At 46.3% G+C, this 25,131-nt stretch overlaps 1 protein-coding gene across 1 annotated transcript; it reads left to right on the top strand.

The window, feature by feature from the left end:
* Window positions 1-5,824: 5,824 nt before the first annotated feature.
* Window positions 5,825-11,147, top strand: ACR (acrosin). Its single transcript, XM_075552593.1, has 5 exons — window positions 5,825-5,901; window positions 6,779-6,985; window positions 7,151-7,434; window positions 9,860-10,005; window positions 10,581-11,147. The coding sequence occupies exons 1-5, from the start codon at window positions 5,825-5,827 to the stop codon at window positions 11,145-11,147; spliced, it is 1,281 nt and encodes a 426-aa protein (XP_075408708.1).
* The last annotated feature ends 13,984 nt before the right edge of the window (window positions 11,148-25,131 follow it).

Raw genomic sequence — 25,131 nt, 5'->3', positions numbered from 1 at the left:
TGCTGCAGATTGACCCAGTGCAATGTGTCATTTGATCTCTTGGCTGCTGCTTCCTTGAGCACTGATTGTGGATCCAAGCAGATGAAATCCATGACAATTGCAATCTTTTCTCCATTTCTCATGATGGTATGCATTGGTCCAGGTGTGAGGATTTGGGTCTTCTTTACATCAAGTCGTAATCCACAGTGAAGGCTGCAATCTTTAATCCTCATCAGCAAGTGCTTCAAGTTCTCCTCACTTTCAGCAACAAGGTTGTGTCACCTGCATACCACGAATGGACCAATGACTAGCAAACATAAATAAAGAAGGAACTGATGTGGAGAAAATGACAGCTTTCAGGTATGTGAGATAAGACCTCTAGGTACCCTTCTGGAAAACATGAGGAGTTCTGATATGCTGCTCGAGCAGATACAGCCTTGTGAAACTCAAATGGGTACTTTGTGACAGGCTTATACTCAACGAGGGAAGAGAAGAATGCCCAGTCATTTAAAGGAGAGACAGGATCTTTTGATGCACCAACAGTGTTGTGACCCTCAGGCGGGCCCAATAAGACCTCTTGGAAGTCAAATACAAATGAGCTTCTGATGTAGGGGGATAAGATAGTGTGACCACCAGGGAGGGGAGAGAAACCCTTCAGACAGGGAGTTGAGGTGAGCATCGCAGGCAACTAGACTAGAGATGTCTGGTAAAGTGGGACAGCCTGCCAGTCATGCAGCATGCACAGCGTTTCTTACAATGAAAGAGCTTAAGAGAAATTCAAGCTTCTGGTTGCAATATTGAAAGGTACTATCGGAAAAATATTGAATGATGCAAGAAGCATTAAAAAATGCAAATAAAGAGTCACAGTACCAAAAAGAACCAGTCGACGTTCCACCTTTTTGAGAGGTAGCATATGAACAAGAACAAATGGCGTCGAAAAAGAAGTTCAAGTTGCACTGAAAGCAGTAGCCAAAAGCAAAGTTCCAGGAATTTATGGAATGCCAGTAGAAACCTTTCCACAAGCTGATGAAGCACTCATTGGTCTATGCCAGGAAATTTGGAAGATAGCTATTTGGACAAATGCCTGGAAGAGATCCATATTGGTACCCATTCCAAAGAAAGATGACACAACAGAAGGCTCAAATTGTAGAACAATATTATTAATATCACATGCAGATACAATTTTGCTGAGGATCATCCAACAATGCTTGCAGCAGTACATTGACAGGGAGTTGCCAGAGAGAGGTTCAGACCAGATTCAGAAGAAGATGTGAACAAGCGATACCACCGCTGATGTCCGATAAATCTTGGCTGCAAGCAGAGAATACCAAAAAAGTGCTTCCCCATGTTTTACTGACTATGCCGAACTGTTTGACTGTGTGGATTATAACAACCTGTGGAGAACCTTGAGAAGAAGGGGAGTTCCAGAGCACGTCGTTGTGCTCACGCAGGACCTGTACGTGGATCAAGGGGCAGTTGTGTGAACAGAACAAGGGAATATTGCATGGTTTAAAATCAGGAAAGGTGTGTATGTATCCTCTCATTATATCAATTCAATGTGAATGCTGTGCAAATATTTAGAGAAGCTGGATTTATGAAGAGGAATGCAGCATCGGGATTGGAGGAAGGCTTATTAACAATCTGAGAGATGCAGATGACACACCTTGCTTGCTGAAAGTGAGGAGGACTTGGGGAGACCTGGTCTCACATTCTTTGGACATGTCAGGAGAGACTAGTCCCTGACAACAAGTGATCCAAAGCAGTGGTGAGGAGGGTGTAGGAGGCCTGGTAGGGCATGATCAAGGGTAATGTAACTGAGAGGAATTACTGAAACCCAAATGAAGGCTGAACATGATAGTGGGACAAGAGGAAAGTGAAAGGAAATAGAGGAAAGAGCTAGGAGGCAAAGGGCATTTATAGAAGTCTAAATAAAGGCATGTACTTATGCAAATATATTTATATAAGAGGATGGGGAAATAGATCTATGTGCATATATGTATAGGTATAGCATTAAGGTAGCAGATGGACATTGGGCCTCCACTCAAGTTCTCCCTCAATGCAAGAATACATTGTTCTATTAAACTGGCATTCCATGATGCTCACCTTCCCGACACAATAGCTGAAGACAAAGTGGGTGCATAAGCAAATGTGGTGAAGAAAGCTAATGGTGTCCTGCTATCAAAAGATACAGCATTTGGCGTCTTAAAAGCTTGAAGGTAAACAAGCGGCCATCTAGCTCAGAAGCAACAAAGCCCACATGGAAGCACACCAGCCTGTGTGATCATGAGATGTAGAAAGGATCAGGTATCAGGCATCAAAGAACAAAAAAACATATCATTGTGAATGGGGTGGGGAGAGTGCGGAGTGGAGACCCAAAGCCCATCTGTAGGCAACTGGACATCCCCTTACAGAAGGGTCTCAGGGAGGAGATGAGCCAGTTAGGGTGCAGTAGCAACACTGAAATATACAACTTTCCTCTAGTTTCTAAATGCTTCCTCCCCACCCACTATCATGATCCCAATTCTACCTTACAAATTTGGCTAGACCAGAGGATGTACACTGTTACCAATAGGAACTAGAAACACAAGGACTCCAGGGCAGATGATCCCTTCAGGACCAGTGGTGAGAGTGGTAATACTGGGAGGGTGGAAGGAGGGTGGGGTGGAAAGGGGGAACCCATTACAGGGATCTACATATAACCTCCTCCCTGGGGGATGGACAACAGAAAAGTGGGTGAAGGGAGATGTCGGACAGTGTAAGACATGACAAAATAATAAAAATTTATAAATTATCAAGGGTTCATGAGGGAATGGGGAGTGGGGAGGGAGGGGGGAAAATGAGGAGCTGATGCCAGGGGCTTAAGTGGAGAACAAATGTTTTGAGAATGATGAGGGGAATAAATGTGCGCTGCACAAGTGAAGTATGTATGGATTGTGATAAGAGTTGTATGAGCCCTCAATAAAATGATTTTAAAAAAGAGTTGTATGAGCCTCCAATAAAATGATTTTTTTAAAAAGGAGAGACTAGGCCTTAAAGGAGGACATCATGCTGGGTAAAGTCTGGCAGTGAACAAAGGAAGGCCCTTGATGAGATGGTCGGACATGGGGGCGGGGGGTGCAACAAGGGGCTCAGAGATAGAGAGCCATTGTGAGGCTGGCGCTGGACTGAGAAGTGTTGCACTCTGTTGTGCATGGGGCCGCTGTGAGTCCGAAGGGACTCAGTGGCACCCCACAGGAACAGCAGCTCCCATAGAAAAATCGGGTGAGACTGTGACAAGAAGGTCCTGTGGCCACAACCTACTAGTAGTGCAAGTGCAGTGCAGGAGTCCTTGTAGGGGGGGGGGGCATGCAAATAAGGGGTATGAAAGCCTAACAAGGGCATTGATCACTTTTGCCAGCCCACTAAGCTGAAAGAGTCAATCCCAGAAGCAGAGTGGGTGTGGGCAGCTCTTAGTGTCACCAAGCAGCAGCAGCAGCAGCAGTGTGTCTTTGGAACCCTGGGTCCTTGCACTAGGGACCTCCATTCTATAGATCCAGGAGAGAGAGAGAGAGGATGTGGCAGCACCAGGAACTGTAAGCGGTGGCGACAAGCATGGCAGAGCTCAGCAGTAGCAACAGAGCAAGACCCAGCATAACAAAGTGGTGGGCTTTCCAACACCTGAGCCCAGCGAGGCAACTCCGGTGGGTCTACTCTCCCTTCAAGCGGGAAGCTTCCTGGCAGCGGGATGCCTCCAGGCACTTGCCTCCAGCGCTAAGGGGGAGCTGTACGACTTGCCTGAGCAGAGCAGAGGCCAGGCTGAAGTCTAAGGCCCAAGAGCTGAGCTGAGAGCCCAGAGAGAGACCTGCCACTGGGTGTGACCAAGACACTGTCCTGACTGCAGAACTGGATTCTGAATTGTTCCTGATCCTGAATAGTAACCTGTGACTTCCTGCATAAACCCCATAGTCATGAGTATCCTCTGAGTTCTGTATGTCCACTGCAAGGAATTCCCAAACTTGACAGAAGTGGAGAGTGATGCGGGAGGAGTGGACTAGTACCAGGCTGGGAGGTTGGGTAAAGGGTTTGCAGAGGGGAGGTGTGCCAGCCTCCAAACCACAGGAATCCGTTGAGATGGTTGATGATCTCGAGTCTCTCTCTTCCCCACTTGTGAGATCTGAAAAGACCACACCACCAGTCTTACATGTTGCTCTTGGGTTCCTGCTGCCTGGTGCTATCGAGCCAGTTCTGACTCAAAGCCACCCTGTAGAAAACTGAACAAAACACTGCCCAATCCAGGCTGTCCTCACATTTGTCCCTCTGTGCGAGCTCATGGTTGCAGCCCTGCTGCAGTCCATCTGGTCCAGGGTCTTCCTCTTTTTTCACTGTCCTTCTACTTTACCAAGTACGATGTCCTTTGACAGGGGCTGATCTCTCCTGATAAGGTGAACAGAGTGTGTGTGAGAAGAGATTTCACCATCCTTGCTTCTCAGCAGCATTCTGACTGTACTTCTTCCAAGACAAGTCTGTTTGGTCTTTCGAGAGTCCGCCCTGGTGCTCGCGACAGTCTCCGCCAGCACCGCCATTCGAAGGCACTGTGTGCTCTTCAGACTTCCGTATCCACTGTCCAGCTTCCACATGGGTCGGGCGATGGAAAGTGTCAAGGGCTGGGACAGGAACAATTCAGTCCTCAAAATGACATCTTTGCTCTTTGGCACTTTAAATAGATCCATGCAGCCGAGTTCCCCAATGCAATCTTTCCTCTTATCTCCAAACTGCTGCTTCCATGAGCACTGGTTGTGGATCCAAGAAAGATAAAATCTTGACAACTTCAATCTTTTCTCCATTTATTATGTTACCTATTGGTCCAGTTGTGAGGATTTTGCTCTTTTTTACCCTGAATTGTCATCTGTACTGAAGGCTTCCCTTTCAGTAAGCAAGGTTGTGCACATTGTGCTCCATTTCGGATGCTGCGTTCACCTTCATACAGTCCCGTGCCTCGATGGTCTGCTCGCATACCGACTGAGTAAGCATGGTGAGAGGATATGACTCTGAGGGCGTAAAGCCATGCAGCAGTCTCTTGTTCTTTCCAGACCATTGTCTCGGTCCGTGGAGTGTTCTGGAATTCTCATTCTTCTCAAATCTATCCATAGTTTTTTTTTTCTCATCCACATAGTCGAATGCCTTTGCAGAGCCAGAAACCACGCAAATATTTTTCTGGTATTCTCTGCTCTGAGCCAAGATTCATCTGACAGTAACAATGACATCCTTTGTTTCATGTTCTCCTCTGAATCGAACTTGCATTTCTGGCAGCTCCCTCTCAGTGAACTGTTGTAATCATTGTTGAAAAATCTTCAGCAACATTTCACTTGCATGTGATATTAATGACATCGTTTGATAATTTCTGCATTTTGTTGTCATCTTTCTTTGGAATGGGTATAAATATAGATCTCTTCCAGCTAGTTGGCTATGTAGCTGTTTTCCAGATTCCTGAAAATAGACTATTGAATGTGTCCAGTGCTTCACCTGCTTACTGAAACATTTCCAGGGATCAGAGCTCATGGCTTTCCGTAGGGAGCTGAGGGGTGACTCAAGGCGAAGGATGCCTCACAAAGGGGCAGTCCCTTTGAAGCAGAGCAGAGCAAGCCTGCCTCCAAGGCACTTTTCAAGTGGGGTGGGCCTTGGGAGAGCAACTAGAATGAGAACGTGGCCTGGGACGGTGGGAGGGGGGCTGCTAGGAGCCTGGGAGGCTTTGGACAGGAAGGCAGGAAGTCCCTGACCCAGTTAAACGAGAAGGCTGCTCCTGATTGGTCAGGAGGCCTGGAGCTTTGTGAGGTCACTAGGCCTCCAGGTCAGGCTGGGCAGGAGCATGGTGGAGATGCTGCCAACTGCCATTCTGCTGGTTTTGGCAGTATCTGTGGTTGCCAAAGATAACACCACGTGTGAGTAAGTGTCTGGCGCACCTGGAGGGGGTCAGAGTGTCTTCTGACGAACTGGCCCCACCCATGCTCCTTCTGCCCAGGGCTGGGGGAAGGGACAGAGTTTAGACCTTAGCAGTCTCCTGGCCCTCTGGCTCCTGAGACACCACCCCCATCCCTGGACACAGCATTGATAGATCTGGAGCCCTAGTCCCCCAGTTGTGCTGGTTTGCTTCTGAGGTGGTCCCCTTGGTTCCTGGAGCTCCCAGGACCCCCGGAGATGCTCCCCCAGGAAAGATCCACTGCTTCTTAGACACTAAGAACTGGTTCCCAGAACCCCTGTCCTCACATAAAGAGCTGAGAGCCCCTACCTGTAGTTGACCCTAAAGGCCCCAGAATACTAACCTATATGACCTCACCTGGAGACCCCAGTGCTTCAATTGTGCTCCACACCTGCGGGCTGCTTATCTACCTATGGCTACTCTTCCTGTCCCCCCGCCCCACTGTCCAGCCCACCCCGGCAGACCCAACGTCCCCTGGCTCATCCGCAATCTGAACCTAGATTTTGCTCTTAAGACCCCAGGGTATTAATACTTTCAGAGCCTGTCCCCCTACCTCTACTCTCCCTCTCTGCCCAAGGTGCTCCCATACTTCTAGGACCTGACAGCCCACCCTACAGCCTGTCTCTCTATCCTCTTTTCCCACCTGTGACTCTACCCACAACCCCCAAGAAATCATAGCCCCTAACCATTCCTGAGAACCTCAGGACTACCCCTCCCACCCAAGGAATGCCACTCCTTGAGTGGCCAGCGAGCTCCATGTGTCACCTACTGCCCCTCCTGCCCCCCATGTAAGCACAAGGACAGTGCCCCGTCCTGCCTTGACTGTAGCATGTCTCTCCTCAGTGGCCCCTGTGGGTTACGGTTCCGGCAGAACCAGCAAGGGGGCGTGCGCATCGTGGGAGGGCAGACCGCGCCCATTGGGGCCTGGCCCTGGATGGTCAGCGTCCAGTTCTTCACCTTCTACAACAGCCGGCGGTACCACTCATGCGGGGGCGTCCTGCTGAACTCCCACTGGGTGCTGACTGCCGCTCACTGCTTCGCCAACAAGAAGTACGCTTGGGGACGGGAACAGGAATGTTCTCCAGGGGTCTCTCTTCACTCTCCTTGGGGTGGTCTTGGCCAAGAGGTGACCAGATGAGGGTGGGCTGACAGGGCCCTGGCTGGGGAAGGGGCTCAGATCCAGCTGGCCTTCACGTGGCCCCCCTCTGTCCACAGCAAGGTGTACCATTGGCGACTGATTTTTGGGGCAAGTGAGGTGATCTATGGGCACAACATGCCTGTGAAGCCACCGATGCAGGAGCGGTTTGTGGAGAAGATTGTCATCCACGAGAAGTACAGCTCTGCCCTGGAGCAGAACGACATTGCCCTCCTGAAGGTCACCCCGCCTGTCCCCTGTGGCTCCTTCATCGGACCAGCCTGCCTGCCCCGTTTCAAGGCAGGGCCCCCCACCATTCCCCAGGCCTGCTGGGTGGCTGGCTGGGGATATGTACACCAGAGCGGTGAGTGTTGGGCCTCCCGGGGGAGGGGTGTGTGTGCCTGCGGCTTCACCGGAGCCATCTCAAGCTCCAGAACAGCTCTCTGAGGAGTGGCTAGCGTTGAGGTGGGAGTTCCCTGCCGGAGGCTGCATCCTGCTACCTGAGGGCCCAAGGCCCAGCTGCCGGAATCTGGGAACTAGAAGGCCCTGAAACAACACGTGGAGAGCAACCCTAGAGGGCTCTGGCCTCAGTTTCCTCATCTGTACGCAGCAGGGCGAGGTCAGGGTCTCCAGGATGTAGCATTCTCTGGTGTCCAGGTCCCAGCCTTTCCCTACTGTCTCCCACCAGGCACTCCTCCGCCCCCTGGGGCCGTGGTCCCACCTTTGGCCAGCACTGCCTCCACCATTGGGCTCACCTGAGCACTAGGAGAGGGAAGTGGCAGGTGTGTGTCATGGTGTCTTAGACTCCTCAGAACTGAGCTCCCATGGGGCCCTGACATTGGAGGTGGGCTGTGGCTGTCTCCCCAGACCTCTGTCCTTGGCCATTCAGCCTCCTGCCTGGGTACCCAGAGAACCTCCTGCCCAGACTTACCCAGATCTCTCTGGGTACCAGATGAGTAGGAAGTGAGCAGGGCGATTCTTCCACACCGGCCTCGCTTCCCAGAGAGGCCCAGGTGTAACCTAGCACCATTGCCCTTGTTGATGCCATGGCATGGCTTTGAGTCTTGGGTACCTGTGCCCAGCCCCACCCCCATCTAAAGATCAAGGACAGCAATTACCCTATAAAGGGCCATTGTCTCACAATCACACAAGGAGTGTGAAGATATGACTGAAACTTACTCAGTACTCAATCTCTCTTTTCCTGCTGATGGTGGAAAACGTAGGCTTGCCTAATTCAAGGCAATTCAGTCATTTGTGGGTTTAAAAATAATTTTTTTAATCAACAAAATTTTTAAAACTTGTTATTGTGGATTCTATGAAGCTTTCCAGTCAGCAGTTCATCTGCATTTTGCCTGTCACATTGGTTGCGTTCCTCGCAGTGTAGCATCTTCCTCCCTGTTTCCTGCTCCCTTTCCTGTCCCTCCTCCTCTCTCAACCCCTACTCTGTGCCCCTGGGTTAGGAACGCCCTCTTAACTTTAACTGATCTTCCGGATTGCTATCACCCTGACACAGGGTGCATTCAGTTTCTGAGTTGAAGGCTGACTAAGGGCCATAATGTTGGAGGTCCCACCAGTCTCTAGCTGACCAGGATGCCTGGTGTCTTTTATAATGTGTGGTCTGTCCCGCATTGTCTCCTCCCCTTCTGTCTGGGATCTTCTAACATGACTCTGTTTAGAGCACTTGGGGGTGGTAACCAGGCACCACCTTGTTTCTTCTGCTCTCAGGAAGTGGGGGCTCGTGTTTGTCTGGAGGACCCCAGGGAGGAGGGCACAGCTGTGCTCATTCCTGGGATCTGTCCGGTCAGACGCAGGGTTGGCTGCGTGGGGTGGGCCACAGCCGCAGTATGGAGGCTGTGAGGAGATTCTGACTTGACCTCATGGCCATTTCAGGCCTTCCTCCGCTAGCCGGAAGGTCACCAGTTCCTCCACACTGTACAGATGGGGCGGTCTGCTCCCAGACACATCTGAGGCCTCCACCACCTCCGACTCCTCCCCCGACCCCCCATCTCCGGGACCGACTCAAGGCTGCCCTCTAGGGTTGCTGGGTTAGAATCGCGCCAGTGGCAGGGAGGACGGGGCGGGCCGCTTGGCGCTGACGCCTGTGGTCTGCCTGTGGGCGGTGGCACAGCTACAGGAAAACGCTGTGCGGGGACTCACCTCACTCCAGGAGAACCACTCACGTCTCCTCCAGAGAGAGACGCTTAGGCTGCGGGGTGTGTCTGGAGTCCAGCGGGTAATTGGGTCCAAGTCCCGCCCCCAGCCCTCCTGACGTGTGGGGCAGGCGGTGCTCCCATATCCGCACTGAGTGGCGGCAGCACCAGCACCCTGACCCAGTAGGTGGTTCTGAGACGTAAGTGCAATGATGCCTGAAAACTCACTACCTGCTGACTATTACTGACACTGCAATTAGCTCCCGGAATCCATCTTCACCGTGTCCTCCATCTCTTCAGCTCCATATACCCATCCTCCAGCCACCATCGGACTGTCATCTGTCCACCCACCCACCCCCTTCTGCCCGGCCCACCAGCTCTTCATCCCTTATGTTCATCCACCTCCACCTCCGCCCTTCTTGGGACTGAGTGTTCTTTGTGTGGGCATTCCCTTCCTCTCAGGAATGTACAGGAAAGGCCACGGGTATGGACTTGCCTGAGTGACTGATGGCCAAGTGTCATGACAAGCTCTGAGGTTTAAACAGCATCACAGGAGGACAAGGGGGTTCATGGGAGGGGGAAGTTGGCATCTTCTGAAGGCATCTCAGTGACCACTGACCACTCACCACCTGGCTACAGCCCTCAGGCCATCACCCGTGCTGCGGGAAGCCCGCGTGAGCCTCATTGACCTGGAGTTATGCAACTCGACCGAATGGTATAACGGGCGCATTCGCTCAACCCAAGTGTGCGCAGGCTATCCTGAAGGCAACATTGACACCTGCCAGGTAACCTTCCCCCGGATGCCCAGGTACCAGAGTCCCTCTCCCTTGTGAGGCTCCTGCAGGTCCCCAGGCCCTCAGGGGGCATCTCAACTATCACCTTTCTCCACCTAGGCCCTTCTCCTGTGACTCTCTTGTGCCATCATAATGAGGGCGGGAGGGGCTCCAACCAGCAACTCCTACAAAGAACCAACCCCCACTTTGAGCACGTCCTCCTGCACACACACTCGGCCCCCAGAGAGCAGACTGAGCTGCCCATCTCCCCCACGCCCCAACACAAACACTTGAAGCCACGCACATGCTCAGGCTCCTATCAGGTGAAACTTCTGTTCTCATTACAAGGAAACCTGTGACAATTCACACCCTTTTGAGCCCTCCCTGGAGCTGTTGGCACCACCTCCACCTTCACCTTCACCTTTACCGACCACTACATGTACCTCCACCTCCACCCTCTTCAACCAGCACCCTCAGGGAACCAGGAAACCAACCACAGGGCTGCAGATTGTCTTCCCTGAGTCCCATAGTGCCAATGGGCAGAGCAGGTAACTGCCAGACAGTGACCTCTATGTCCTTCTGGGCAGGGGGACAGTGGCGGGCCACTCATGTGCAAAGACAACGTGGAAAACATCTTCGTGGTCGTGGGAATCACAAGCTGGGGGGTAGGCTGTGCCCGCGCCAAGCGTCCTGGTGTCTACACATCGACCTGGTCGTACCTGGACTGGATCGCTTCCAAGATTGGTTCTAACGTCTTGCACAATGTTCAACCTGGCACCCCTCCCCCTCCGACACCTGTAAAAGTTCCTCTTCGGCCCCCCACTGCCCAGTCCTCCTCTCATCCTCCTTGGTATTACCAACGCCCTCCTCAAGCCAAACCCCCACATATGCCTGCAGTCCAACCCCCACCCCCACCTCCATCCCTGCCTCCGCCCTCGCCTCAGTCTCCTCCTGCACACCCACCCACCCACCCACCCCCACACTCACACTCGAACAAACCCCTACAACCTCCACCTCCCCCCCCTCCTCCTACCACTCCTTCCCAAGCACTGTCTTTTGCCAAACGCCTTCGGTTCCTCATAGAGACCTTAAAGGGCAGGAGCTATTATGACATAGAAGAAATAGAGATCTCCGAACCTACCTCCTCCCTCTGACCTGCTTGATCCTCAACAGACTCAGTGAGAAAAGAGAGAGAATCAATAAACAAATAAATATATATATACATTTATACATATATACACTTGAAGAGATTGCTTTCTGGACTTCTTCTTAGCTGCTCCCCGAGCTCAACCCAAACGATCCCCCTTCCCCAACCCAAACCTGCCCTCCTTCACCCTTCAGTTCTAAGAATAACTTGTGTATTAGTGCCAATTACATTTTTTATAGCCATGATTTCTAACACGGGAATAAGATGGCCAGGGGACATGGTCAGAGACAATCCTTATTCCACACAACCAAGATGACATGTTGGAAGTAAGAGAAGCAGCTCCCTACGTGTAACTATGTGCAGACACAGCTCCTGTGACTGGAAGGGAAAGGCAGTGGGCCTGGGACTTCTCTTGAGGGGTGCAGACACGGACACACCACTCCGACCCTTCCCGGACTGGAGCTGGATGCTTCCTGGGAACGAAAACAGCTCGTGCTCCAGGAAGCCGTTTGTTCCTTGCTCACTGATGGCACGTGGAACATTGCCGGCTTAAGGTCATTCCTGGCCTGCAGTCAAAGCCAGCGTTTCCTGGCTTCAAGCACATTAGAAAATTATGGTTGATGAAAGCTTCCCGGGGATAGCAATGGGGACTTCTTTCTGGGTGTCCCTGGGGAGCTTTGAATGATGTCCTTACCAATTAGGAGACTTTTAATTTTTAAAAAAAGATTTCTCACTTTAAGGAACAAAAATCAAATTGAGCTGTTTAAGAGGGAGACGTGTGTACATTGTGATATATGCAGTGCATTGACAGGGCACCACCAGAGGTTCAGACCAGATCCCAAAGAAGATATGGAACGAGCACTACCACTGCCCACGTGGATGGAGCGTGGCTGAAACGGAGAGTCCTAGAATGATGTTTATCTGTGTTTTATCGACCATGCAAAGGCAGTCAACTGTGTAGATAATAACAAATTATAGATAACATTGTGAAGAGTGCAATTTCAAAACACTTAAATGTGCTCATGCGAAACCTGCACGCAACCCAAAGGCTTGTTGGGACTAAGTACAAGGAAACGGCACGGCTTAAAATCAGGGAAGGCATGTGCCAAGGCTGTCTTTCCACCATGCTGCTTCCACCTGACACTGAGCAAATTGTCTGAGAAACTGGACTGTGGTGACAGGTTGTGGCATTGGAAGACTCACCAACGACCCACAATATCACTACCGTGCTTGCTGGTGAAGAAGACTGGAAGCACTTACAGCCTTCAGTGTGCATCACAACTCAATGTAAAGAAAGCAAACATCTGCACAACTGGGCCAACAGACATCATGCTAAAGGAAGAAAAGGTGGAAGTCGTCAGGATCAAAGAACGGATTCCATTGGGGAAATCTGCTGCACAGATCTCTCAGAAGTGTTAAAGAGCACTTTGAGGACTAAGGTACTAATGAGCCAAGACAGGGCATTTTCCATCGGCCCATGGGCATGTGGAAGCTGGGAAATGAACAAGGAAAATGGAGAAGAATTGCTGCATCTGAATGATGGTGTTAGGGAAGAGTATTACATATACCATGGACCACCAGAACAACAAACACGTTTGTGTTGGAAAGAGTACAGCCAGAAATGTCCCTTAAAAGCAGGGATGGAGAGACTAGGTCTCCTGTACTTCGGACATATTATCAGGAGAGACCAGTCCCCGGAAAAGTTAGAGGATCAGCAAAAAAGAGGAAGACCTTCGATCCACAAAATGGATTGGCGCAGCGGTGGCAACAGTGGATTCGAACAGAAGCATGGATTGTGAGGATGACAAAAACAACGTGAAGCACAAAGATGCCACACAGACCCCACAGACGGGGTCATGAGCAGACACCAGGATGGGGGGAGTGTTTCGGGGAGGTGGCAGGCCTGGTGAACGTTGTGCCGACTGACCTTCATGCTTTTGTTCAGGCTGCCCCCAAGCTGGAATTGCTCATATCGTTCTGAAATTCCTATGAAAGGAAAGAAATCCTGGGAGATTCAGGCCACCTTCACTCTGGATTAAAAAATGGCAGGTCCCAGAAAAAATGCCGACTCACCTTTGTGAGGTCTGCTCACCATGCTGCCTGTGGGCATGTGGGACTGCCAATGCAGTGGGAGGGAGAAGGCCAGCTAGGGAGTTTTGAGCAAGGTGCTTGTCTGTGATTCTCATTCTTGTGAAATAGTTCTTAATTCACTGACCAAAAATAAGATGACTAAATGTTAGCATAAAAAGAAACAAGCACTCACGGCCATTGGGGTTCCGACTCATAGTGACCCTGGGTTTCTGAGGCCGTACGTTTTTATGGGAGCAGAAAATGGCATCTTTCTCCCGAGGAGCTGCTGGTGTGCTTATACTGCCAGCCGTGTGGTTAGCAGCCCATGTGTGATCCACTATGTCACAACACAAAGAGTATAATGTTCATAAAAATCAATGAACAGAGCTGCTTTGTTTACAGGTGTTTGCAAATTACTTGAATGTCTAGCTTTATAGATTCCCTTGCTTGATTCTGCATTTGTTTAGCTTAAGAGGTACTGAGAAAAACTACTCTCACACAGATATGTAGGTGAAGAGGAGGACTATATGATTTGCCTTTCCAGGCAACTGTAGGTTTTTTTTTTTTGACGTCCCATCAAAACCCAAGTAGTATTTTATTAAGTGGTAGTTAAAACATAGGATATGAAATCCTATCAGTGAACTTTGGGTCTCGCATTATTGTTTTAGCTTCTAGATTTAGGTCTTGGATCCATTTCAAGCTAATTTTTGTATAGGACATGAGGTATGGGTTCATTCTCATTCTTTTGCTTGTGAAAATCCAGCTGTCTTGGTATATTTGGTAAAAAATAAATTTAAAAAAAGGCAGTTGTCCTTCCCTGCTGAAGGATCCCTGGTGACATAGTGGGTTATACTTCAAACTGCTAATCCCAAGGTCAGAAGTTCTAAGCCACCTGCGGTTTCTTGGGAGAAAGAGGAGGTGTTCTGCTCTCAAAGAGCGACAGTCTTGGAAACCCAAAGGGGCAATTCCACCCTGTCTTCTAGGCTCTTCTGAGTTGGAATGGAAAGAGTGGCAGTGAGTGAGTTTTCCTCATTGAATGTCACTCTAATAAAAAATAATGTGATCACATATATGTGAGTTTATTTCTGTACCCTCTATTCTATTTCATTGGTCTGTGTGTATATCTACAATGTCAGAACCACATAGTTTTGATTAATGTAGCATTGGAGTTGATTTTGAAACGTGAAATTATGGTGCTACAATTATGATTTTCCTTTTCAAGATTATTCCAGCTATTTGGGGACCCCTGAAGTTTCTTAAGAACTTAGGATGGATTTTTCCCTGAAAAATACTGTTGGGATTTTGATAGGATCTCATTGACTTTGCAGTTAGCCTTGGGTTGTACTGATATTTTTAACTATTTTAGTCTTTCAATCTGTTATTAGCTGTCTTTCCGTTTCCTTGACTATTTCATTTCCATTAGTAAGACTTTGTCTTGAATTTTTCTGTCTGCTTGATTAAATTTATCCTTCAGGATTCCATTCTTTATGGTGCTATTGTAAGTGGAAGGCTTTTGTTCATCTCCCTTGGAGAGTGTCCATTACTGCTGCTGCTGTTTGGTGCCGGAAAGCCAGCTTCTACTCAAAGTGACTCTTCCTACCACAGAACGGGGACCCTGTCTGGTCCTGTGTCGTCCTCAAGATTGTTCTTTTGTTTAAGCCCATTGTTGCAGCCACTAAGTCAATCCCTCTCACCTTATGCCTTCCTCTCTTGCTGCCTCTCTGCTTTACCAAGCATGATGCCCTTTTCCAGGGACTCATTCTCCTGACAACATGGCCAAAGTACCTGAGACAAACTCTCACCCACTTTGCCTCTAAAGAGGATTCAGGCTGTACTTCTTCCGAGACAGGTTTGTTTGTTCATTTGGTAGTACATGGTATTTTCAGTATTCTTTGCCAACACCATAATTAAATGTCCAACTTTCACATATATATGAGGCAATTGAAAATCCCATGACTTGGGTCAGGTGCACGTTAGTCCTCTAAGTAATATTCTTGTCATCAGTCTAAGGAGGTCTTGTGCAGCAAATCTACCCAATGCAAAGTGTCATTTGATCTCGTGACTGCAACTTCTGTGAGCAAAAGGCAATCTTTGGCAACTTCACTCTCTTCTCTGTTGATCATGACATTACCCATTTGTCCAGTTGTATTTTGGTTTGCTTTACACCGAGTTGTAATCCATACTAAAGGCTGCAATTCTCAATCTTCGTCAGTAAGTGTCTCAAGCCCTCTTCATTTTCTATAAGCAACATTGTGTCTTCTGGATATGACAGGTTAATAAGCCTTCCTCTGATCCTGATCCCCATTCTTCTTTATATACCTTCCTTATATATCCCTGATTGTTTGCTCAGTATACAGGTTAAGCAGTTATGGTGTGAGGATGCAACCCTGACAATCCCTGATTTTATTAATTTTTAAAATTATTTTTACTTATTTGTTTGTTTAATTTTTCCCCTTCCTGATTTTAAATCATGCCAGTACCCCCTTGTTTTATTTGTACAACTGCCAAAAAGGTTCTAAGTAGTTCAAGGAAATACAGAGTTAAAAAGATAATATAATTTTCCCACCAACTTTTTTGAAACTCCTAATACAATTAGTTGTGTGTTGATTGTGTATTCTGCAATTCAGCTGAATTTATTTATAAACTCTAACAGGTTTTAATAAAAATTTTAATAGGCTTATTTACATATAATTGACATATCATAAATTTAAAAAGTCTAAGCATAGTTAAAAAGAGTTGGGCAATCATTACTACAAAGAATTTTAGGGCATTTTCTTCTTCCTCATGCTTATTGATATTAGCTCTCTCTGTTCCTTGCCCCCTACCTCCCCTGCCATAACCCCAAGAAAGTATTAATCTAGTTACTGTCTCTAGCGATTTACTTTTCCTGGATTTCACATAGAGAAAAACTTGCAGAAACAAAATAAAACAAAAACCCAATTACAAAATAAAACATGGAAAAACTTCCGTTGAAAAAAATCATAGAAAATAATGAAATGGACCTAAAGGGAGAAGAAGTGATAAGGTGTTAAATTTTAACCTAACTATATCTGCATTCATCTACTTTCCAAGGCATTGTGTCTGCTAGTAAGGCTCTTCACATCCCTGGTCAATAGTCAGAAGGAGTTCACTGGAGGCTTAATCCAAGTGAGGATTCTGTAAATGGATTTTTGGGTTTTACTGTCAAGCATAGCCTTCTGCAAATTGAGTACTCAGAATTTAAGCTCTAATACTGTTCCTTCCTTCAATCTGAGACTTTATTATTTACAGTCTTTGGATAAAGCAGGCTGGTGTGCTTCTTCCATGTGGATATAGTTGTTACTCTTAATTGGTTTCTTAAACATATAAAAGCATGTAATCTACAGACAGAGATGATTTTACTTCTTCATATCCAGTTTGAACTTCTTTTATGTATGTTCTTAAGTAGTTGCTGGCTAGAACTTGTAGTACTGGTAGACATGCTGAAAGTAAGGTGGGCACCTGTGTCTTGTTCCTGGTGTTAGGGAAGAACTCTCAGTCTTCTGGCATTGAGCATGATAGTAACTGGGGTGTTCCACAAATAGCCGTTATTATGTTGTGGAAGTTTCCTTCTGTTTGAAGTTTCATGAATGTTTTCAACATGAAAGGATGCTGAATTTAGTCAAATTCCCTTTCTGCATTAATGGAGATGAATATGCACCTTTTCTTCTCATAATATTAATGTGGAATATTATATCGATTGATTTCCATATGTTGAACCACCCTTGCATTCTTGAGATAAACTCACTTGATGTGTTAGTCTGGGTAGACTAGAGAAACAAATCCATAGAAAACTCATCTTTCTCATAAAAGAAAGAATTTTATATACAAGAGCAGTTGATTATTGAGAAAACATCCCAGCCCAGTCCAGATAAAGTCCTTAAGTCCGATATTAACCTATATGTCTGATATCGATCTATAAAGCCCTCTTTAGACTCATGAAACACATTCAATGACACCAAGTGCAGGACAATCACAGCTCAGTGGGTAGAAAGTCTTTGGATCCAGTGGCATTATAAGCATATCAGCGCTGGCAGGGATCTCTACGTGGCTTCTCCAGCACCCAGGGCTGCATCAGGCTAGGTCCATGTGGCTTCTCTTCAGGGATGTCTCACAGGGAGTCAGCCTTGTCAGTAGAGCGTCTCCAAGGAAGTGAGCTGAGAGTCTCTCCCAGCTCCAAGGAGGGAAAAAAAAAAGATTTCCCAGAATTCTTAGAAGAAAGTCATGCCCACACAGAAGTCTCATTGGCTATGATCTGATTGATAGACAAGACCAGTGGCTCTCAACCTTCCTAATGCCATGACCCTTTAATACAGTTCCTCATGTTGTGGTGATCCTCTAACCATAAAATTATTTTCCTTGCTACTTCATTACTGTAATTTTGATACTGTTATGAATCAGGCAATCCCTGTGAAAGGGTCATTTGACCTTTAAAGAGGTCGCAACCCACAAGTTGAGAACCGCTGGACTAGACTCCACCCCTTCAATCTTACTCTCAAGTCCAAAATTGACACCACATTATGTAACTATCACACTTGGCTACAGTGTATAACTGTTAGTCTGCTTTTTAGGGTGTCCTAGTAGTCTAGTGGTTACTCATTGGGCTGCTAACCACAAAGTCAGCAGTTCAAAACCACCAGCTATTCCTTGGGAGAAAGAGGAGGCTTTCTATTCCCATTAATATTTACAGAAATTCACAAGAGCAGTTCTAATCTGCCCTGTAGGATCACTAGGAGTCAGAATTGACTTGTATTTGGTTGAAGGTTTTTCTTCTATAGCTATAAGGAATATTGGTATGTGGTTTTGTTTTCTTGTAGTATCTTTATCTGGCTTTGGTATTCAGGGTGACCTCATAGAACAAATTGGTAAATGTCTCCTTTTTAAAAAAACCTTTGGTAGAGTTAACCAATGAAGTCATCTAACCCTTGGCTTTTCTTTGTAGGGAAGCTTTTGATTACTGATCTTTACTTGTACTTACATCTCTCTAGATTTTCTATTTCTTCTAGAGTAAGTGTAAGTAATGTGTGGGTTCTAGGAATTTGTCCAGTTCACTAGACCAGTGGTTCTCACCCTTCCTCATGTCACGACCCTTTAATAGAGTTCCTCATGTTGTAGTGACCCCAACCTCAAGATTATTTTTGTTGCTACCTCATAATGTAATTTTGCTACTGTTATGAATCAGGTGACCCCTAAGAAAGGTTCATTCGACCCCCAAAGGTGTCACGACCCACAGGTTGAGAACCACTGACCTCGATGGTCTAATTTGTTAGTATATAGTTGTTCACGGTAGTCACTGTCTTTTCTCTTTCATTTTTTAGTAGACTGAAACTCATACTTCCACAAACTTTTGAAGACCCCTCACATATATTGTCTCCCCCCTTTAACGATATTGTTAAATTCATGATTTACCATAAAATTATTACACCATTAACTTTAGGATCTCTCAGTAGTATAGACCACTTCTAAGGCCCTGAGAAGGGATGGTTCTAGTGACTTTCGTGGTGGAAATACACACCACAAAACTTTCAGCAATTCAAATTTTCCAAGTGTACAATTCAGTGACATTGATTGTATTCTTGAAGTTGTGCAACTATTTGGCTATCCTTTTCCAAATTATTCTACTAACATTAACATAAGCATAATGCACCCTAGACAAACACTCCTCTCTCTTTCTCTCTCTCCCACCCTGGGAACTGCTAATAATCTTTGGTTAAAAATCAACATTTGCTTATTTCATATAACCCTTTCTGAACTAATTGTTTTCTGATCCGAGTTGTTTGTCGCTATCATGTATTTTCATTAATGAAAGCGTGCTGAATCATGGGGTGTGTGAATTTTTGGTAGCTCATGTGGATTTATTTACCTCCCTTGCTTCATCCTACAAGTTTACCCTTACAGTTCTGATAGACATGAGTTGTCCCACAAATTCTATGCCAGAGTTCCTACCAAAAAAATCAGGTATATCATGAAGACGCTACAAAAACAGTAATTTGTGACACACGCCCACTTCTTCCGTTTTAAACTGCTGCACAGATTCTCTTCTGATGGCATGTCAGTGGGAAGCAGCTTCTCCAGACTCAGGAGAGGCAGGAATGGTTGGTGGGCAATGGTTTCTTTTCAAAGTCTTGAAAGGTACAAGTGAGAGCATAGAGCATTGACCCTCTTGTGACTGACTTCTGTCGCTCAGCACGATGTTCTCAAAGCCCACCCACACTTCATGCTGCCCATGACTCAGTAAGACACCATTGTGGGCAAGCACCGCATTTTACTTATCCATTCGTTTTTCGAGGGGCATTTCAGTTGCTTGCACCTTTGAGCTCTAGTAAACAGTCAGTGCTTCAGTAAACATTAGTGTGCAGGGTTTTCTTTGTGCTTGGACTCCTGCTTCTTCTCAGTGAATAATTAGGACTGGGACTGTGAGGTCCTATGGTAGTTTTGTGCTTAACTTTTTGAGGAACTGCCAAACTTGCCTCCACAGGAGCTTTGCCGTGTTAGTAGTGAATTAAAGTCCCTGTTTCGCCAAACCCGGGCCAACACCTCTGCTTTACACTTTGTTTTTGTTTTTTTAACCATTACCATTCTAATAGAGGCGAGATAATAGCTCACAGTGGTCTTGATTTTATCTTTTTAATGATAATAATATATATGTTGTATGTTTCATCGTTGCTACATTGGACCCTGACTGGCTCATCTCCTCCCCGCGACCCTTCTGTAAGGGGATGTCCAGTGGCCTACAAATGGGCTTTGGCTCTCCACTCTGCACTCCCCATCATTCACAATGATATGATTTATTGTTCTGATGATGCCTGATATCTGATCCCTTCAGCACCTCATGATCTCACAGGTTGGCGTGCTTTTCCGATGTGGGCTTTGTTGCTTCTGAGCTAGATGGCCGCTTGTTTCCCTTCAAGCCTTTAAGATACTAGACGCTATATCTTTTGATATAGTCCAGCACCATCAGCTTTCTTCACCACATTTGCTTATGCACCCGCTTTGCCTTCAATGATTGTGTCAGGAAGGTGAGCATCATGGAATGCCAGCTTGATAGAGCAAAGTATTCTTGCATTAAGGGAGTACTTGATTGGAGGCCCCAACATTTACTTTCTATTGAGCCCTTGATATCACCTCCCTTTGTCCCCTCTCCTCCCCTCCACCCTCATGACAATAATATTTTTAATGTGATTGTTGTCCCTTGAATATCCTCTGTGGTGAAATTTCTATTTAAGTAGCTTTGCGTATTTTTATTGGTTATTGTCTTTTTGTGTTGAGCGATATATATACTTTCCTAAAAATAGGATCCTAATCTGTAGACTTGTATCTTTTCTTTGTCACTAATGTACTTTGAGGAACAAAAATGTTTCATTTTTGTCTTTTTCTGCTTGTGCTTTTGTTATGTCTGTGTATTATAGCTGAAATTCTGAGCACTAAGTTAATGGATTTAAACCATGCAGTATTCCCTCATTTTGTTTGCGCAACGATTTCTTGATCCATGTATGAATTCCACAGGCGCACAATGAAGTGCTCTGGAATTCCCATTCTTCTCCAGTCTATCAGGTAGCCATCATGTGTTATGATTTTTCTGGTTTGGATGTCTTAGCATAGTTGATAAAACACAAACATCTTTCTGGTGCATCTTTAAAGTGTTGAAAAGCAAGGCTATTACTTTGAGGACTAAGCCATGGTATTTTCAATTGCCTCATATGCATGACAAAGTTGAATATTGAACAAAGGAGGCCAAAGAGTTATCAATGCATTTCAGTGATGATGCTGGCAAAGACTATTGAAGGTTCTGTGGACTTCCAGAAGAACAAACCCATCTGTCTTGGAAAAGGTACAGCCAGAATGCTCCTTAGCGGCAAGGATGGCAAGATGTCATCTCATTACGTTTCACATGTTGTCATGGGAGACCAGTCCGGGAGAATGGCTTTATGCTTGGAAAAGTAGAGGACAGTGAAAAAGGAAAGGCTCTTTGAGGAGGTTGACACAGTGGGTACGACAATAGGCTCAAACACAAGAACGATTATGAGGATGGTGCAGGACCAGGTGGTGTTTTGTTCTAGTGTACCTAGGGTCACTATGAGTTGGAACCAACTCAACAGCACCCACCAACCATCCAGTGGAAGGCTACAGTTTACCGTGAGAGCCATGAATCACTTTTGAGTCTCCATAGAGATTCTGCCTTCATTGACTTCTTAATGATCATTAACTGACAATATGAATAGCTTCGCTCCTAGGAGGAGTACATTAGAAAATTGAATGTTAGCACTCCCCTATCCAGGTCCGGGCAGGGTGGCCTAGTCCTTAGGGGATTACTTGGGTGTGCCCTTGATGGAACTTTGAGTGTTGGAGTCTATGTGATCATGAGTCTCATCCTGACCGACTTAGTTGGCAGTCTCTGAACCAATGTTGGCAGCTCTTCAATCTAGCACAAGGTATTCATCCCAAACATGGTCCCATTCCCTCTCCTGTAATCCTGTTTGCAACTGTGAAGTATTGATTGGCTGGCAATTATGCTTTTGTGACAGCTCCCCTTGTACTCCATGTCTATTTAATTGGCCAGTTTTCTATTAATTCTTGGATGCCATTATGGACTTCGGTAGATAGTCTCCCTCATCTGAATGGGTGTCTTTGTTCTGTTTAATACTTAACAAATGTGCCTCTAGAAATATATTTGAATTGGGGTCTCCTTTCTCCCCTAGAACATGATAATTAATTGTTGAACACTGTACAGCCATGCCCTTATGTTTTATGGTTTTAGTTTTCACAATTAGGTTTTTAATGTGTGTGTGTGTGTGCACGCATGCGCACATATGTGAGAGAGTGTGGTGAGGCATGGATCCTGTTTCATTCTTCTGCACATAGGAATCTAACTTTGCCAGCACTATTTATTTAAGATATTCTTTGGCACATTGAATGAACTTAGCACCTTTGATATAAGTGGGTTGACAATTGCCCTTTGGGCATCATGCTGGGTCAATTGGACGGGGCAGCAAAAGAGAGGCAGACCCTCAAGGAGGTTGACACGGTGGCTGCAACAGTGGACCCAGGCACAGGAACAATTGTGAGGATGGTGCAGGACTGGGCAGGGTTTCTGTGGGTTGCTATGGGTCAGAACCAACTTGATGGCACCTAACAACAACAACAACATGGACATTTTGGGATAAATTACAGGCTGATTCCATTAAAAATAGGTTGAATAGAGAATTACAGTGGGTCTCAAAAAATTAGCAAACTATTAGCTTTCATTACAGCCATGTGTAGTTGTGGTGTCTTTAGAGCTGATTAGTAGAACGTGGACATCTGTTGTGCAATTATTGATGGTAAAAAATGCATCCTTTTCTATACCTGCCAAGAAAAAATATCAAAAGCCATTTGCATTCACATAGAACCAACTCTCTATTGACCCAAAACTATATTAGCTATCCTCTTTGTGATACCCCAGCCCAAAGATAACTGAATCATTTCAATATTCTATAGCGCATCAATCACATTGATCCATTATATTGATTCTCTCTCACGTTAATTGGGCTTGATGACCAAGAAGTGTCATGTACTCTGGTATTTTGACAGGATACATGCGCTCCAGAGGGTGAAAGATAAGTTTTACAAACATTTGGATCCCACCGCATCAGCAACGTTTTTAGGGGGTGCAGTGGTCTGGGTTAACTTGTTACATAGGTGTCAACGATGGATGGGTGCTTTTCTCCAGGCCCCACTTAGGGATAATCCTAAAAGACAGTGATAATGCTAAGGGGAAATCCTCCCAATGGGCAGAGCTACATGCAATGAAACAGTATGTGGGAGGGGAATGGTCTGAGGTAAAGCCAAGAAGAAAAACAAACAGAATGCTGATTCATAGCGACCCTATATGATAGGGTAGAACTGCCCTTTTTGGGTTTCCGAGACTAATTCTTTATAGGAGGATGTCGTGTTTGGTAGAAAGTCAGTGAAAGCCCGCCAGGAGACACACTGACGCAATGGACTCTACATACCAACAGTCATGAGGATGGTGCAAGGCTGGGCAGTGCTGAGTTCTGTTATAAATAAGGTCGTCATGTGTCAATGCTGACTCAACAGCAAACAGCAACAATCAGAGCATGCACAGGCTTAGGAGTTGAGTTGGTGGCTTAGCTAGCTGCTGGGTGCCTGAAAGGAGCAATTTTAGAAGACCAGGGACAAAAAATCCCACAGAAGAGACAGGGGAAGGGCCTAGGCACAAAAGAATCTCTGCTCTCCAGAGACCACCCATTGTGTAAGAGGCACCAAACAGTCGGATGGACAGGATGTCTTGCCACTAGATGCCAGGTGGCCTCTGTCCTCAGTTCCCTCAGTGCATGCCTAGTGGTCTCATGAATGTAACTACAGACAAATCTATTTTGTTGTAGTTTGGTGCTCTTGAGTCACTTCTGACCCGTAGCAACCCTAACAGAACCAGAGCACTGACCTCACCCTCATAGCCATTGCTATCCTTGAGCTCTTGTGCAACAACCACAATTTGTGTCCATCCATGTCACTGACGGCTTTCCTCTCTTTCTCGTTGCCCTTCTTGACCAAACATGATATCCTCCTTTAGGGACTGGTCCCTTCTAATCACGTACCTAAAGTACAGAGACAAAGTCTCACCATCCTTGCTTCTAAGGCGAATTCTTTAACAGATTTTTTTTGTTCATTTGGCAGTCCATGGTATATCCTTCACCAACACCGTAATTCAAATACACCAATTCTTCATCCTACCCCATTCATTGTCCATGCATATGAATCCATTGAAAAATCCATGGATTGGTTCATGCTCAACTTAGTCCTCAAGGTGCTATCTTTACACTAATACTTCAGAGGGGTCTTGTGCAGCAGATTTGCCCAATGCAATACATGCTTTGGTTGCTCAACTGCCGCCTCCATGAGCATTGATTGTGAATCCAAGCAAAACAAAATCTTGGACAACTCCAATGTTTCCTTTGTTGACCCATCAGGGACTACATGGTGAAAAGGTAGCTGTGCAGAGGCATCGAATCACGGGCTCCCTCTCATCAAGGCCACTCACCAAGTGTCACTGTCACCTGCCCCAACTTCTGGCCACAGAGAGCAACAATGGGTCGGTTTATACAGAGGGGTTTCAGAAAGTTTGTAGAAAAATGGAATTGAAAGATAACAATATTTCCATGACCTTAAAAAAAAAAGTCTAGAAGAGGCAGATCTGTAAGAGGTAGAAAGCAATTAGTACTTGCCTAGGGTTAGGGTGGCTTGGGTGGTGGGAGTGCCTGCAAATGGGTAGTCTTTTTTGGAGATGGTGAACATGTTTTAAAGTGGTGGTGATGGTTGCAATCCCACAAACGTTTGGAAGCCGCCCCCTATTATCTTTTGAATAAACCAACTAGCCATGTGGTAGCAACTTGATTACTTCTGTCCCTTCCACCATGGACAGGGCTCTGCTCCATGCTAACTGGTATTGAGACGTATTTGATATATCCATTTGCCATTCCTTCTTCAGCAACACCTCTCCAGAGGGCCAAAGGCCAAATATCACTTCCTACAAAGACACCTACTTTACAAAAGAGGAGGTCTAACAGTCAGCACATACCTATGGGATTCACTAACCCAGCCATGCATTGTACCTCCAGACCCCACTGCCCTAAGACAGCAGAGGATCACTGAAAAGACACAGTTGAGGGGCCAGTCTGGGCATTACCCACCAGGACGTGGTGCACAATTTAAATAGATAGCATTACATTATCCTGTGCCGCACAGGTGGCCCTGCTCTCTGTCATGCTCAGTGACACACACCATGTTTCCTGTCTGGGCAATGTGAGACTGTGAGCTCCAGAGGGGGCACATTGCTACCACGTAACACAGCAGGGATTTCAGTGAACATAGACCCTGGACACTTTAGGCTTCATGTTGTGGAA

Source organism: Tenrec ecaudatus, chromosome 6, assembly GCF_050624435.1.
Source record: "Tenrec ecaudatus isolate mTenEca1 chromosome 6, mTenEca1.hap1, whole genome shotgun sequence".
Classification (NCBI taxonomy): domain Eukaryota; kingdom Metazoa; phylum Chordata; class Mammalia; order Afrosoricida; family Tenrecidae; genus Tenrec; species Tenrec ecaudatus.
The sequence above is the reverse complement of the archived record's forward strand: the minus strand, read 5'-3'. Positions and strand labels throughout refer to the sequence as shown.